Genomic DNA, 17,498 nt, shown 5'->3' with positions numbered 1-17,498 from the left:
GCAAATTAATTCTTGGTTGGGGCTTTGTTTGTTTGTTTTGTCTTTAGTAACTGAGACACTTGATCAAAGCAAATCTTTATAAGTATTGATGCAGCCATACATGGGATGCATTAGACCAGCGATTCTTGAATTGTGTTTTGTAAAAGACTACCTCCAGTGAGATGTTAGTAGAACACACACACACACCCCCTTACTTGCTACACTCAAACTCTCCTGGCAAATGCTAGCCTAAACAAACTATAAGAAATGCCTTTATTGCTGGATTTCTTAGAATCTGGAATATGGTTATATATATCATAAAACTGCAAGATTCCGACATACCATGTGATTTTTTCCCAGAAATGCTGAAACGCTTCCCTTCCCTTGGCTTCAGTGCCATCTCCCTGTTTTCTCCTGGTTCTCCTTCAGCCTCTTTAGCTGCTCCTTCCCGGTTTCCTTTTGGACAATATTCTGGGGCTCAGCCGTTTTTTTCCATTCCACATAGATGTCTCCAGTGAATTTTCTACTCCTGCAGACTAAACGCTCCTCTGTTTCTTCCAGTACCTTTCCCTGACTGGCCCTCCTCCCATGCTGAGGTAGGTGGTCTTCCTATGTGCACACACAGCACCCTGGGATACTGTATGTGCATACTTTCAGCATGGTCTTTTCCATGTTCTATCTCGTTGTCTTCTCCCCCAGACTGTGCAAGGGCTGCAGTCTTTTCTTAACTGTTCCTTCAGTACATGGCACATAAGCTGACTCTGTAACATTTAGTTGGCCATCTGAGACCAAATACATGTTCTTAAAGAGTTACGATTAGAAACATACCACATTGGTCAAAGAAAGTCTCTTTAATCAGGAGTTCTCTATACATGCAACAACTGTTTGAAGTCATTGTTAAGCGAAGTTAAATAGAAACTGTCATGGAATTCCCTAAGATCAGTTCTTTTGCTTTTAATTTTTGACATTATGTGAGATAATCAAGAAAGGCCCTGTGTCACCATGGTGTCATCCAACTTACACTACAGGGATCTGATTTTATTCCTATTGTTCAGAATAGCAGCATATAAATCAATCCTTAAACTAAAAGTTCCAATAAATAATCCTTTCAAATGAAACTCTGTCTAAATTTTACATTATTCATATGTTCAAATGATAATGAGCTCATAAGCCTCTCTAATACCTCAGTTAAGACACTGATTCCAGCTGTAGTAACAGTCCCTGAGAGTTATGTGACAGACAGAAAATGAGGCACTTACAGGACATTGGCCTTTGTGCTACTGTACCCTATTGGGGCAGAAAAAAGCTGTTCACTTAAAATGCTGAGATCTCTCCTGTCAGGTCTGGAGGGTGGATGGGAGATACAGTCTTTTGATTTTAACCACAGATGTTTTATGCCTTGCTCTGAAGCAGTGGGAGGAAGAGGCAGACCAAATGGAGACTAGGAAAAGGCCACTGAAAAGGGCTCTACTGATTCTCTAAGGATGGTGTGCCTGGGAGTATCTTCTTGAGACACTCCCTTATCTCTGCCCAAAATCACCTGAACAGGATAATAAAAAAATTGTTGGCAGGCTGAGGAGAACCCAGGCAGAGGCTCAAGAAAAGAGATGTCTAAGACTTTTTAAATATATAAATATATGGGGTACCAGTGCAATTCTGTTACAAGCATAGATTGTGTAGCAATTAAGTCAGAGCTTTTAGGTTATCCATCATCCAAATAATACACATTATACCCATGAAGTAATTTCTCCTCATCCTTACTCCTCCCACCCCTCACCCTCTGAGTCTCCGCTGTCTATCATTCCATTCTCTATGTCCATTTTTTTAGCACCCACTTATAAGTGAGAATGTGATGTTTGGCCTTCTGTGTCTGGCTAGTTCCACTTAAGATAATGGCCTCCAGTTCCATCCATTTTGTTGCAAAAATTATGATTTCATTCATTCTATGCTGGAATACTATTCCGTTTCGTGTATGTGTGTGTGTGTGTGTGTGTGTGTGTGTGTGTTACATTTTCTTTATCCAATCATCTGTTAATGGATACTCAGGTTGATTCCACATCTTTGCTATTGTGAATAGTGCTGCAACAAACACGAGTGCAGGTATGTTTTTGATATAATGATTTCTTTTCGCTTGGAGAGATACCCAGTAGTGGGCTTGCTGGATCAAACAGAACTAATCGATGATTGATGATGCTGGTACTGGCCAGTAACTAGCAAGAGACAAAATAATTAGCAGGTCTGAAAATGCCAACACTCTGAGATCACTGACCTTCAAAAGCTCCTCAAGAGTCCTGAGCTTAGGTAAAGCCCAAACATGTTCATCCAGCATTCAGAGACGACCTTTTATCATCTGCCCTCTGTGCATCCCAGAAGCCTCTTTTTTAGTACACCTTCTACTCTACTCCATAACCCACCCATATGAAGTTTTCTGACACTCTCAGGCATCTTGTATTATATATTAGATAATGTATCCCTAATACCTAGCAGAGTACTGGCATATAGTTGGCTTACTAAACATTTGCAGAATTAGTGAATTTTCCTATATCCAGGTATCCAAGAAGCACAGTCTAGATCAATGAGCACAATCTCAAAGCCCTGGCACAGTGACATATTAATGGCACACAGACAGCGACTAGTTGTAAAGTGATTTCTTATTAAAAATAAAGTACTATAATTGCAAATAGTCTACTTCCTTTTCACAAATGAGGTGGGTTTTAATCTTAACCCCTAATAACACCATTTTCATTCATTTCCATCCCAGTATGCTGTCCTACAATAGCAATAAGCAGGAGAGTTAAGGCTTGAGCTTGAAGAATTGTACATGGTCCATGCTGTGGCCTGAGGTGTCTGCCCACCTGAGCTTCATCTATCAGGTGTGTCAGGCAGATACGTAGGGTGAGAGTGGCTTCATCAGAGGATCACAGATCTCTGGCTTCCTTCTGTGGCAAGTACATCTCTAAAAACAAACTCTTCAGAGCCAGATGACAAGAATGGCCCAGACAGGCAACCAGGGAAGGCTGGGCCCAGCATACATCAATGCAGAGCATCAAGTTCAGAGTAATAGGTGTACAGTTGCCTATTCCTGCCTAGACAGATAGAACTACCTCTCATACGGTAAAATGTGGAAATGCAGAGAAGCACATGCAACTGAAGAAGACGACCAGAGCAACAAGGAAGGGCAACTGACAGCTAAGAGACAGCCATGCCAAAGACTCCAGGACCTCGGAGTAGGCCCGGCACCAGTTATACACTTGGGACCCAGTACTTTCCCATGCCATCACATGGCATACTTGGGATTATGTGTTACTTAAAATAATGTCCTTAGGGTCCACCTTTCCTGACAGACACAAGCAGGGTCTGTGACACTACAGCTTCTGGCACACAGTTGGGCACGTCAGAAACGTCTGATGAATGCACGCACTCTTGCCTTCTCATACCTTCTTGTTAAGTCTTTAGTGAGAAGGAATTGCTGATTAAAAAAGAATTAAACTTATGAGTGACTCCCAGTTCCACTGAAGGTAGAGACAAGGTCTGATTTGTGTACTACTGTAGTCCAAGCTCATAGCACACTGTAGTCATTTAATCAATGTTTGTTGAATAAATAAATGAATGGATTCATGTATCTTATCTAGTTATATATTTGCTGAGTTAATTTGATAAATTTAATAATTTGCTTCTGACATAATTTCACTTCATTCTTTCAACAAACCTAATAACTCACTAGGTGCCAGGCACACGGCTGCTAAGGGAAAAGAGATGTGAGCTACAATTCCTGTCCACATGAAAGTCACAACCTAAAAAGGAGAAACATATAAACAAATTGTAACAACTTTTCTAAATTCAAAAGCAGAGGTTTGTGTATTTAAAACAGCTTTAGTCAGAGAGTATTAACAAAGAAAGTCCCAAATAGGGAACGTCCCAATCAACCTCCTAATCATAACCAGAGATCACCCACGCTTGAGTTTGCCAGACACCCAACCTCAACAGCAAGAATTACCTTCCTGATGCCCCCGAACAAGTATCATTCTGATTACAGCAGTACTGCTAGATAACCCAGTTTCAGACATTTTCGTTATCATTTAATATTCTAGAAAGTATTAAGGAGAAAACTGTATAATGCTGATGAGCCTATTCACTTTAGCCATCCTAATATCACACCAATTATAAGACCAATTACTTAAAATGAAAGCTCTTAATTTATTTATACAAATTTCAGTGTTACATAAGCAAATTTGCCATCAGATTTTTGGATCTACAGATTAAATAGTATGTAAGTATAATGAGAGCCTTTAAGTTCACACTTTCCTGTGAACTTAAAGAAAAATCTTTTTCAGAATACTACAAGCCTTTCTAAACAACTGTTAGTATATTTTTTAACACTGAGTTGTAAGGTGTGTATTTTCCAAAAACAAAACACAGCTCCCATTGGTAAACAGTGATATTGAGATACAATAGCTAACTTCTCTTTGGGAACATTTAGTAAGTGCTCACTTTAATGCTCTGTCCAGAAATGTTGATCATTTATAATATAAAAGAATATTACACAATTAAAATTGTACTTAGCATTATGTAATATTTAGTACTTGTTCTAGTTATCTATCGCTACATAATAAACCATTCCAAAAAATACATTATTATTGTTTATGGTTTAATATTTGTTTATTGTAATTATTTTGTTTAATGATATAAAAATAACATAATTTTTCATGGTTTTGTGGATTGACTGGGTTCTGCAACAGTTTTCACTTGGAGTCTTTCTTGCAGTTGCAGTCAGTTGGCTGTAGCTGAAGTTATCTGAAGGCTCAACTAAGCTAGAAAGCCAAAATGGCTTACTCAGATGACTGGCAGTACATGTTGGCTACTGTGTGGCATGCCTATCTGGCCTCTCCACATTCCTTGGGGTCCTCACAACATGGTGGTTGGTCCCAAGAGATATAAGCAGAAGTTCAAAGCTTTTTCTGTTCCAGCCTCGGAGGTCCTAGAACATCACTTCTGCTGCATTCTACTGTCCAAGCAAGTCATTTCATTGTTCCCAGCTCAGATTCGAGGAAAGGGAAACTGGACTGTACTTGTTAATGTAAAGAGCAGCATGTGCATACAGGGAGGAAAGAGATTACTGGCACCATCTTGGAGACTACCTTATTACACCATTATTCCAACCAATGCACATTATGTTCTAGATGGGTAGGTGGGTAGTACTAGCTTCCCCTCCCTGCGAAAACCTCAAGCTAAGCAAAGACATATTGAATGAGAATGCAAATACCATTTAAAAACTGTAGCAAAATCACAGCCAATGCCTCTAGTCAGTTCAATCCCTCACATTAATGTAACTCTACTCTTGTAACCTTAACTATAGTAAAACAGAATTTTGTTCCACAAAAGACTTTTGTCTATTTTCCTATGGGATAATTAACCAATCCAAAAAGTTTGCCAAGAGAATGAAATCCAGCTTATTTAAAAATTTCACCTTTTATTCTCAAAGCCTATCAAAATCCAGAGAATCATGATCTTGCATGCCTGGACCAGAAGTCCTTATTTCAAGAACATCATTTGGCATGCCAAAAAAGTATTCCTAACTGGGAAATCTAAAACTTTCTTTTCTGGTGATATTTAAGAGAGCTGACTGGCTCATGGGCAGAAGTTACACAGAGATTAAGAACAGAGGGCACTCTGCCAAGTGGGTTGATGACCATCAGAAAGAATTTTCACAAAGGAGAAATGAAGAAAAAGAAAGGTGGTAACGATGCTGTCGGTCCCTGAAAGGAAAGTGATTTTTCAAGTGGTCTGATTTCCCTTTTACAAAAGAAAATGCCTTACTGTGATAGAATAAGAATGCTCAACTTCATGCAGGTATATATTTGGAGTCAAATAAAATACAATGGTATTTTAAAGTCATTTATCTTAAATGATTCCTTGGCAAGGCATATAAAATTCCCCAAGAAATATATGGGTTGTAGAAACAATAAAAGATTCACTAATTCCAAAATTGAATTAAAGATATTTTCAAACAGTGACAATGAGGCATATTCTTTTGTTCCTATAGGACAAAAGCTGATGAAGTTTAGAAATTATAAAAATGTTAAATTTTCTCCAAAATCATAATAAACTATTTTTAAAAGTTATTAAATTTGTACATCTCTTTTTCTTATCCAGACATAAAGACAGACACAGCTATAAGTGCTCCTCAGGCACTTAACCAAGATAATTGTGAATCCAGTATCCGCTCCTCCCCCTCCTTCCTCTCTAAACCCACAAGCTGCTCTTCCTATCTCTAGGTGGAAAATCACAACACCCCAAAATGCCCCTTGTAGGCATCCTAGATTCGTCTGTGACTCCTCCCTATTCTTCACCACCTATACTGAGTATGTCTAAACTTTGTCCAAACTTTGTCAACACTTACCTCAAAGGTGTCCCTCATATACATGCCTGACTCTCAGATCCCATGGCTATCTCATGTGGGTCCCTACTCCTGCTCACCTGGCTCCATCATGTCTCCTGACTGGGCCTCCCTGACTCAAGTGCTGCTTTCTTCAATTCTTGCTGGAGAATGATTCAGAGCAACCTTTCAAAGAGATAGAACTTATAATTTCACTCCTCTACTCGAAACCAAACCAAACACACACGATAAAATGTTTTCACAATTCATACCAACTCCTCAATCTCAGCCTATCTCAACATAAGTCATCCTTCAACATGTATCCTCACATTCAGTTACAGTGGACAGGCCACCCTTACTGTATCCGTAGGTGTGCACTTCGTTTATGCAGTCACATTTTTTTCTGGCCTGCCCTCTACCATACTCCTTCAAACACAACTCAAATATCACCCTTTATCTCTAGTCCTGGAATCCACCAGCCCTCCCAATCTGATTCAACCAACTTGCTTTTGTATCTGTCTCCTAAGCTTTTTATGCATGCCTCCTAATGTGTCCATAAGGATTTCAAGCTGATTCTCCCCTTAAAAGACTCCTTTCTGTTCTCAACCAAGGCTGCATATACTCTATACAATGCTCCTGGAGCTAGGAAAGTTCTTCTTGCCTTTTCCTCCCTTTAGCATACAGCAGCCCTCACTCCTCCTGCCTTAACATCTTAATTCACATAGAATGAGCTCTTTTCTTTTTCCTTCAACATCACGCTTACACTCATTCACATGGTTCATCAGCTTGATGTATTGGTCAAAAAGTTTTTGGGATAATTTCCAAATCCTACATCAATAGACCACCCAAAGCCTCTAGATAAATTCAAAGGTGTCTGATGCCTAGGAACTCTGAGATACCCACCCTCATTTGGACTCAGAGACTCACGGTCTCACAGTGTCAAGAGAAAGTGCAAAAGGCACATGTCTGTTAAACCCAGACCTACCATCTGAACAACCTGAGGATCAGGGATGAGAAAGCTCATGAAAGAAAATTAATAAAATATAAAACAATATAACAGACTTGCTGTTACTTGTAACCACTGGCAATTCCATTTTAAATTTGTGAGAACTAATTTGGCTATTTCTGCAAACAAGGCTGGAGAGAACTGCAATCTTAGAAACCTGAAACCTGTATAAGCTAATTGGGTTTTTGAAATGGTGTTCAAAAGACAGAGTTTCTGAAATAACTTTCTAATTGGTCCAGGTGCCTTCCATGTTGAAATCAAAAGTAGTTATACAAGACATGAAGTTTTCTGTGGTAAACAGTTACAAACAACAATTTCTTTTGAACCTAATGTTTATAAAATGGGTATTTATGAGGTTGTGTCCTAACTCACTGAGTGACTGTTTTGGCTCAATGTATCTAATGCAATAAAAACATATGCTCTATAATTTTCAGATAATCCATAGTTCCTAAGACTAAAATGGACTTGAGGCACTGCACACAAAGAGTTCAGCAACTGGCATTTCTCTACCTCATGTAGTTTGGAGTGATAAAGCAGACCTTTGAGACAAAGACAACAGAGATAAGAAGGGAAAGGTCTGGCAGCATACCTGGGGTACCCCCAAGGCCAAAGGCCTTGGAAAAATTCAAATCTTTAAACCAAATCTCGGTTTAAAGCTACAGTGTGAAAACTAAGACAATCTTGGCCAGGCATGGTATTTCTCATTTATAATCCCAGTACTTTGGGAGGCTGAGGCCAAAAGATCACCTAAGTCTAGGAGCTCAAGACCAGGCTGGGCAACATAGCAAGATCCTGTCTCCACAAAAATTTAAAAACTTAGCCAGGCATGGTGGTGCATGCCTGTAGTCTCAGCTACTCAGAAGGCTGAGATTACAGGACCACTGAACCCAAGAGTTCCAGGTTGCAGTACACTATGATTGCACCACACACTCCAGCCTGGGCAGCAGAGCAAGACCCCCTCTCAAAAAAAAAAAAAAAAATCTTCCCCAAAAGAGAACCTGCTTCCTCCAAATAGCTCTCTCCTCCACCATGCAAGCAAAGAACAAAGACTATGAATGTGACAGGAAAAGGTAGATCTAGACAGGGATGAGAAATGACGCCAAGTGCCAGTGCCCCGAGGGCAAGCATGCTGAGGCTTGCCTGAGGCTGCCAGGGTCTGACTGCATCCTAGGAAACAGAGCCCCTTTAGAGAAACCATAGCAAAATGGCCTAAGTTCACACAGGGCCTCTAAATAGGGGTGCTTCCCTGACTGAATGGAGGAGCTAACTGGACACGGAATGTAAGAAGTTCCGCTTTTATCAGCTCCTGGGCAGGAAATTAATCTAGAGCCATTAAGTGGGAAAAGTTATCCCCAAAAACCCTATATAGTTAAAAATAAATCACTACTCATAGGATGTGGAAAGCCACAAAGAACATCACCCCCAACTTAATAGTGACAAAAAACTGAAAAATTTAGTCATTCTTTCAAGCTTAAGGTCATGAAACATTTTGTGAGCTATAAGGTCACAAGACAATCAGATGAACTAAATGTCAAAAAAAAAAAAAATGGAACACAGAATGGTCTCACCTTTGTCAGAGGAAGACAGAACTGTCACAAAATGGGTAGGAAGAAAACAAGTGATGGTTGATTCCTTAAGGATTGCAGACTAGCATTTAGGTTAGAATCCTGGGGACCCTGGCACATGGAAAGTCCACAGCCACTCATCTCTTTTCCACTGGCTCCATCAGCATTCGTAAGAAAGATTAGACGCAGGGCAGGATACCTTAGAGAGCCCCCGGGTGGCACAGACAAGGTCTGAGGGTGGAGTAGGAGTATCTGAAGGAACCCATCTGCTTTCTGTCTCTGTGCTGTGTGCGTAACAAGGTGATGAGCAGCGGCTGCCAGGGAGCAGCACAAACCACCCAGGCCACAAACCTGCCTCACGCAGGAAACAAAAGTCTTTGCCTCTGAATGAGGAGGGAGACACCTGCCACATCCCAGATGTTACTGTGCTTTGACAGGAGGCAAAAGCTACCAGCTGCTGGGAACATGAAACTTTCAGGTGCTGTGGTCCCAGGCAATGACCCGTGGCCTCTGGAGAGAGACAGAACCTGCCTACATATCCTGCACTGACACCCAGGGGAGCCCAAGAACCCAAGGGATCCACAGGAGAGGTCTGCTGCTGTGGGAAGTGGGGCAGAAACCTCTTTCTCATGCCCCAAACCTTCTACTCCAAAGATACGAGGTGGAGCTCACCTGCCACAGCCGCTAGGGCCAGGAAACCATCCACCCTCTAGGCCTGTGCTGTCCAACAGAGCTTTCTGTGGTGACTGTAATGTCCTGTATCTGTGCTGTGGCATACAGTCGTCACCAGACACATGTGCCTATAGAGCACCTGAAAAGTGGCAAATGTGACTGAAAAAGTAAATTTTTAATTGCATTTAATTAGATTTAATTAAAATTTAAATTTCGATAGCCATAGGTAGCTAGTGGTTAGGACACTACAGCTGACCCTGAGTGGAGTCAGAGGCAGGGGCCACCTAGCACCAGGGTAGAGGCAGAAATTCTGATAAAGTCACAACCCTGAGACTCAAGTGCAGAGCACCTACCCAACTAATGCTAGAGCAGGGGCCCCAGGAAAGCTCTTTGGCCTACTTAAGTCTCGTGCCTAGTAACAAGCACCAGCAGGCTACTGCCAGTGGAGGGACAAAGGCAGAGAGAGAGAAACATGTTCTGTGGCAAAGGTACACAGGATCTGCCAAAACCTGATGGTGAGGAAGGATCCTCAAGAAAAGCCTGCTGAGCCTCCAGGCCTCGCATGAAGAACACAGCAGCAGCAGTCCACCCATTGGAGAAGCTTATAGCCTGTGGTGACCACAGGAACAATAAACCCCAAACCTAGCTTAGCTCCTGACCAGACTGACTCAAGCCCTCACTCACATTAACAGCCTAGCAGAAGAAGAAGTATACCTATTTCCAGGCATAAGCAGAGTTTACTTTAGTCTCCAATTAGACTTAGAGACTTAGTTTCTTTTACACACACACACACAGACGTGCAAAAATTATGTTACACTTAAAAAGCAAACTCTTGCAATCTTCCCACTCATTATCAAGAGATAGAATAGTCAAAACAATGAGATCCACAGATGGCCCTGATGGTAGAAACACCAAAGAAAGAATTTAAAATGATTACAATTAATATGTCAAAGAATCCAGTGAAAAAGGTGGGTCACACAGATGAACAAATGGGCAATTTCAATAGAAATATAGAAACTATTTATTTTCTTATTTATTTATTTTATTTTTAAATGCAAATTTAAAACTGAAATGTGTTACAGCCTAAATGTAATAGTATTTTTTTTTAACTGAGTCTTACAGGGTCTTACTCTGTCATTTAGGCTGAAGTGCAGTGGCACGATCATAGCTCACTGCAGCCTCGAACTCGTGGCCTCAAGCAATCCTCCCACCTCAGCCTCCCAAAGTGCTGGAAATACAGGAATCAGCCACTGTGCCAGGCCTTATGGAAACAATTTTTTAAAATCCAAGTGAAAATGCTAGAGGTGAAAAACATAATATCAAAGATGCACTCCTTCAATAGGCAGACAGCACAACAGAGGTAGAAAAATCAATGAAGTTGAAAATATCAATAGAAATTAGAAACACAGAGAAAAACACTGAGGTTTTTTTTTTTTTTTTTAAATGCAAAGGAAACAAAAAGAGAATAGAGTATTCAAGAACTCTGGAACAATATCAAATAGTCTAACATGTGTAACTGGTGTCCCATAAGAAGACAGAAAGAAAGGGACAAAACAAATTTGAAAAAAAAAAAAAAATGGCCAAGAATTTTCTGAAATTTAACTACAGATAGCAGACTACAGATCTAAGCTGCAAAAATACAATGGAAAACACAACTAGGTACAACATAGCCAGAAGCTGAAAACAACAAATATAAAGAGAATATACTGAAGGAAGTAAAATCACCAGACTTCACCTCAAACCCTGGTCTCTCCAAGAAAGGTCAATGATTAATTAGATTTTGGCAAAATTATCTCCCACATCTGGGGCTCTTACTGCACCCTATAGACAATAACCAGAGAGGAAATGGCTTTATGTTCCTTCTAGAAGGCATTCATGCAGTCACCACAGAATGCAAACTTGGGGGTACAGGCCTGACACAGCATCTTGGGTTGTCTCAGCAAAACTTCCTAAAGATGTACCTTACTGAATTAGATAGCTTATTTTTTTTTCTGTTGTTGCTAAAATAGAATTAAAAACTTTTAAAATAGGACCAAAAATGTCTGGGAATTAGAGTTATTTAAATGCTTATGTAATGTGAATGCAAAATTGAAACTGAAATGTGTTATGGCCCAAATGTAACAGTATCTTTTTTGACTGGAGTCTTACAAAATGCAAATAATACTGGGAAAATATGATCTTGCAGAGGTTGTTCCTCTAGAATATTTTTTAAAATCTCTTTTGAGTTTTAATAACAGTTTGATTGTACTAGCTGATAACCTTAGTAGGCTTTGGAAAATCTGAACTAATATGCAAAGACTATCTGTATTTATTCAATGCTTAGGAGACAGTATTTTCAAAATAAAACTGCTTGGGTAAAATATTTAAAAAATGCACAAAAAAGGAAAATTAAAAAAGAGTTTGAGGTAAAACCCAAAAGGCTTACACATATTTACCCTGTTCCTTGGATCTTCTACTCATTGTGGGCGATCCTGCCTAAAATCCTGAGTGCTCCTGGTCTGTACATTCTCTTGAGTTCCCTTAGTCACAGCCTAGAATTTGTTTTCTTTTTGTGCAGTTAATGTCAGAAAACTTCTGACAAGGGACCATCTGCAGCTGAATACTTTGGAGACAGTGTTGGAATCCTTATATTGAGGTTCAAAAATTCAAAAGGATACGGGACTTTTAAATTTGGGGTCATTACTGTAATTTGTTTAGTGTGGAAATATACCAGAAAATATATGAGCCGGTGGAATGAGAAAATATTCAGTTGAATAATAGGCAAAAAATTGCAAATGGTCTCTGTAGCCAATCTCCCTAGGTTCAAATCTCAACTCTGCCACTTATTTGTTTGTGCCTCAGTTTCTTGTTTTTCAAAAAGAAATCATAATAACAGCTACCTCATAGAGTTGTTGTGAAGCTTAAATAAATTAATAAATGCAAAGGTCTAAAAGAGTACTAGCATGTAATTAGTGATTGTGTGTTTATTTTTATTCATCTTAACTATCCGTATTATTCTCATTAATAACTTTATATTAAAATGAAGTAAAAACCAACTCAATTGAATCGGAAATGTCTCACCTTCTTGAAAAACCCCAAAAATATTTTTTCTTGCAGTGATTTAAACAGCTTCTTCCGTGTTGTAATCATGTCTTCCTTCAGTAATCAAGTAAAACAACATCATATGTAAATTTCTGTCAATATCACTGGTTTCTATTAAGAGGAACCAGGGCCCCTTTGCCTAAGTCCGCATCTTTTAAATAAATACATTATTGATACATCTGTGACAACTGCTCACATGTAAAATAACCTCCTAATCTAAAGCTAATTTAAACCTCTTTCATAATACTCATTGTGAAATATTTTGGATATTGTATATTTAAATCATGCTATTATAAACAGGAATATCTTTCTAATCCTTTACGGTTTATGAAGTACTTTTATATCTAGGAAGTACTCCAATTCCTAATATTCACATAATATGAATATGATACTACAAACTAGAATGAGAAACCTGCTATAGATTTGTTTTAATGAGTGGAGAAGCTCCCTCTCTTCACCACAAAGACAAATAAAGTATTTTCTTAAGGGGACCTCAGGGGATAGATTTTATGTGCTGCCGAACTGAAGTGGAGGGCTACAGTATTATTATACCGGGAAGAATATTACTATTATGTGTTTCCTCTAAAGTTTTTCTTTTATAGCTAAGGTAAAAAGTAAAATCCAGGAGCGGTTTAAATTAGAATTGTTCTAAAGGGGATTAGATAAGTCTCTTAATATTTGAAAAAAAATATCATTTACATACAGACCATACGCACTTTAAAAGGCGAAACTGAAAAGAAACTGAAAGATAATGCAGTGAAAAGTTGAATAGAGCAAAATCAACAATAGCTATTTAAAACAACACAAAATTTCCATGTGGAAAATTCATTTAAAGTGTCTAATTGTGCCTTAAATGGAATAGTTAGCTATGAAATGGTGGTGATGGTGAGTAAGCTGCTTACATTTTTTTAAAGGCATGTGAAACAGATGCTTGAGTCTGGAAAAGGCATAGATAACAGAACGACAATAGTTCAGTGAGAGTGTTGACAGCAAAGGAACAAAGGGTACCCTGGGAAGAATAAGCCACAGCACTAGGCATGCCCTGTGAAGCACTGAGTTACACTTCCTTATTTTCCACCTGTCCTGGTAATTTATCTGCAATGTCTTTCTTGCAAACATACTTGCTCATCAGTATTACTTAATGGTCAAATGCTGACAAATTTGCAGACTCTATTAAAAAATGTTCCTATTACTGGTGAATGTTCTGCAGGAAAAATCTTTAAATATTGTAGTATTAAAATGTTAAAAATCTATTTATCTTGAAGTTCATCATTTATAACTCCTGAAAATTGATTCCTGATTCAAAGAATAAAAACCTTTTTGGGGTTTCAATTCGTGTTTTTTTCCATCTTTTTTTTCATTGTTTTGTCTTTTAAAAAAATTATCCTTAAATGTCTATCATAAATATAGATATATAACTTCCAGTATATTGCCTTTATTTTGTAATATAAAGTTAAATATATTTCCTATAAAATAAGTATGGTTTTCATGATCAATATTAATGAAATAGAATATAATCTTACCCTGGTGTGAGTACGAATGTGCATCTTCAGTCCGTCATTTTTACTGAATCCTTTTTCACAGTAAGGACATTGATAGGGACGCTCACCTACAAATAAAGGAAGCCTGAATGTCAGAAAAACGTGAAGTAGCAGAACCAGTCCTGTGCTATCACTTCTCATACACTCAGATCCTGGCCACCACACATGCCCTGTGCTACTTCAAGTGGGCTCCAGGCACAGCGGGGCAGACCCAAGCATGGGCTGTGCAGGATAGCAGTGGGCTGTGCAGGATAGCAGTGGACTGTGGCCTCCCCTCCTGTGGAGAGGGCACTGAGCCCAGAGCACTTCTGACACTCAAAAATAAACATTTGCCAGTAGCATATTTGCTGCATATTCCTTTTAATATTTGAGTCCGAATTAAATCTCGTAATTTTAAGAATTTGTTAAAAATATTTTATGTTAATCAATTTGCTCCGTCACTGTACTACTCTTTAAAGGGGAATTATTTACCTGATTTATTGACACCTTGTTTTGTTTCATATAAATGAATTTGACTCAGTTAAGGCTGTGAGTTTCAAAAGAATTTCATAAAATTGGTGTATGTTCAAAAGGACCATTGGTAGTTAAACTAAATAATAATTAAGCCACACTTTCTGATATAATCAAATACCTCTCACCTAGAGGCTATAATTTTGAAAATAGCCAAGATGTTTTTCAAGACAAGCACATGCATACACAGCACATTTAAAAAAAAAATTCTACTGTGAAATGACAAAACTGTAACAAAATTTAATCTCCAAAAGGGATCTGAAGATGCCCTCTTATAAAAGCCAAATTATTTAGGATGGACAGTAGCTCAAAATCACTAATTGATTTATTCTTTCATTTAACAATGTACTTACACAGCAGGATGCTAGACCCTGGCTGCAATCAAAGATCAATAAAATAAAATATTTTCCTTCAGCTAATGTAAAACTTCTGTCTTCCCTTCAGAGCCAGGCCTTCTGACTAGCAGTGTATGTTCTTCCTCTACTCTCTCATGTTCCATTTGGTTCTGATTTTAATTCAACCTGGATATCATGCGCATTATCCCAGTCAACTCCCTTATGGGGTCAACAATGCCCTTTGTTGCTTGATCCAGTGATTACTTTTCAACAAGGCCTTACTTGACCTCTCCCCTGTCCCTAACACTGCTTCATGAAATGGACAGTTACATTCCTGGGTCTCAAGGCTGGCCCCATTGCACAATGGCCTTGCACTGTTCTCCCAAACTTTGTTTCCAGCAGTGACATCATATGGAAGCACCTGCAGCAGTGCCCCTGCCAGGCGGCATTTTCTAGCCTCTCCTCCTTAGGGAGGAGCACCCAGGATTCTCCCTTTGGACCAGGCACTGTAAAATGGTGACAAACACCCAAACTAGCAAGAAACTAAAAACAACAATCACAACACAAACAGGAACAGGTCCTTAAATGAGCTATCCAGACTTGCCAACTTCTCTGAGACAAAATCAACCTTTGTACTAGGTAAGCTGACCTAGACTTATTGACCTTAGGATCATCATGACTCTGGGAAGGTGTGGCTTTTCAAAGTCAGTAGGACAAAGGCTTGGTAACATTTAGGAAAACATAATCTTATTTTAACCCTGAGTTGATAATACATGCTTATCTAAATTCCAGATCTCTATTGAGCCCCAATTGCCAGGTATAGATATGTCTAACAGGTACCCTCCTTTGGGTATCTCACAAACAGCTTAAATCAGTGTGCATTGTTTTGAATTTGTGGTATTTATCCTTTGGTCTTGTGTGTGCTATATATCCTGTCCTGATTAGTTGTACAGTAAGCAAATAAAAAACTTGTTGTACCTAGTTAGCAAATAAAAAACTTGGGAGCCATTCAAGATAACCCCCCACTTTTTTACTCACTTCTCCCTCCATCCAGACTCTAAGTCACAATGATATCACTTCTCTGATATATCTAGAATGTTTCTATTTCAGGATGATGATATAAAATGAACATTAGAGTAATAGCAGTAACAGCATCGGCAGCAACAGTAGGAGTGCAGCAGGAGCTATCATTTATTGAGATCTTAATCATTTAACTTTGAACCACAAAGGAAAAGGACAGGAAGAAAACATAGCAGAATGCGACTGCTAAATGGTGGTAGCTCCTGCATCACACAATTCCAGATAATTTTTTCATTTTCTTCTTCATAAAGTACAAAAAGTCATATTTTAGATTTTCAAAGTTTATTTTACTTTGGTGATAGATAATAAAGAAGGTTAAAATGTTTCCTTCTTATTTATGAACAATGAAATCATCAATAAATCAAATCTATATTAGGGATAAAGCATGATAAGAATAGCAACATGCTCTACACTTATGTAAAATTATTTTTCTAGCAAGCCTAAGATAATTTAATATTCATAGCTATTCTCTTTGTATCACATAGCTTTACATCTGGTTTTGTTCTCCAAATACCAGTAGAGAGGCCAGCAAACAAAAACAAAAGACTTGCAGTCATCAGGTAAATAATTACATGTTTATCCTAATATAATATACCAGGTTACTATTTCCTTTCATAACAGCCAAAATCCATCAAGCAAAGAAAGAAATATATAGTTAAAGACTAGTAAGGAATTTTAAAGAAGGGAACATAACGAATCCATTTCCAACTTTACCTACAGTCATAATATAGGAATTCTGTCCATAGACTTAAAAAGGCTAACTTCTTTTAAGACATAGCTTTTTAAATTATTTTTTTGGAATGTGATTGTCCTGGGTTTGAATACTGTTCATCCTCCGTCCAGTTGTAACTCTGAGAAAATCATCCAACGCCATTGAACCTTTGAAAAACTGGATAAATTATACCTATCCTATGGGTGCGGTGACCATATATCCAGATTTGTCTAAAGTAGTCTCAGTTTATGCCTGTTATCCTAGAACAATACAGTAATAGCTGGTTAATTTTACATGTCAACTTGACTAGGTTAAGGGATGTGGCCAGGTAGCTGGTAACACATTATTTCTGGGTCTCTGAGGGTGTGTCCAGAAGAGATGAGCATTTGAATTAGTAGACTGTGTAAAGATCCACCCTCACCAACGTGGGCAGGCATCATTCAAGCCATTGAGGACCAGGATAGAACAAAAAGATGGAGGAACAGTGAATTAATTAATTATCTCTCTTTCCCTCCTCCTCTTCCTCCTCCTCCTTTCCACTTCTTTTCTTTTCTTTTCTTTTCTTTTCTTTCTTTCTTTCCTTTCTTTCTTTCTTTCTTTCTTTCTTTCTTTCTTTCTTTCTTTCTTTCTTTCTTTCTTTC

At 38.6% G+C, this 17,498-nt stretch overlaps 1 protein-coding gene across 2 annotated transcripts in view; it reads right to left on the bottom strand.

Annotated features, from left to right (window-relative positions):
- The window catches only part of PRDM5 (PR domain containing 5), a 208,114-nt gene that overhangs the window by 45,073 nt on the left and 145,543 nt on the right, over positions 1-17,498 (bottom strand). For both annotated transcript variants that reach the window (XM_011996785.1, XM_011996786.1), the window contains one exon: positions 14,203-14,288. In XM_011996785.1, the coding sequence (XP_011852175.1) occupies positions 14,203-14,288 (86 nt within the window). The remainder of the gene's footprint in view (positions 1-14,202; positions 14,289-17,498) is intronic.

Source organism: Mandrillus leucophaeus, unplaced genomic scaffold (genome assembly GCF_000951045.1).
Source record: "Mandrillus leucophaeus isolate KB7577 unplaced genomic scaffold, Mleu.le_1.0 Scaffold523, whole genome shotgun sequence".
Taxonomy (NCBI): Eukaryota; Metazoa; Chordata; class Mammalia; order Primates; family Cercopithecidae; genus Mandrillus; species Mandrillus leucophaeus.
The sequence above is the reverse complement of the archived record's forward strand: the minus strand, read 5'-3'. Positions and strand labels throughout refer to the sequence as shown.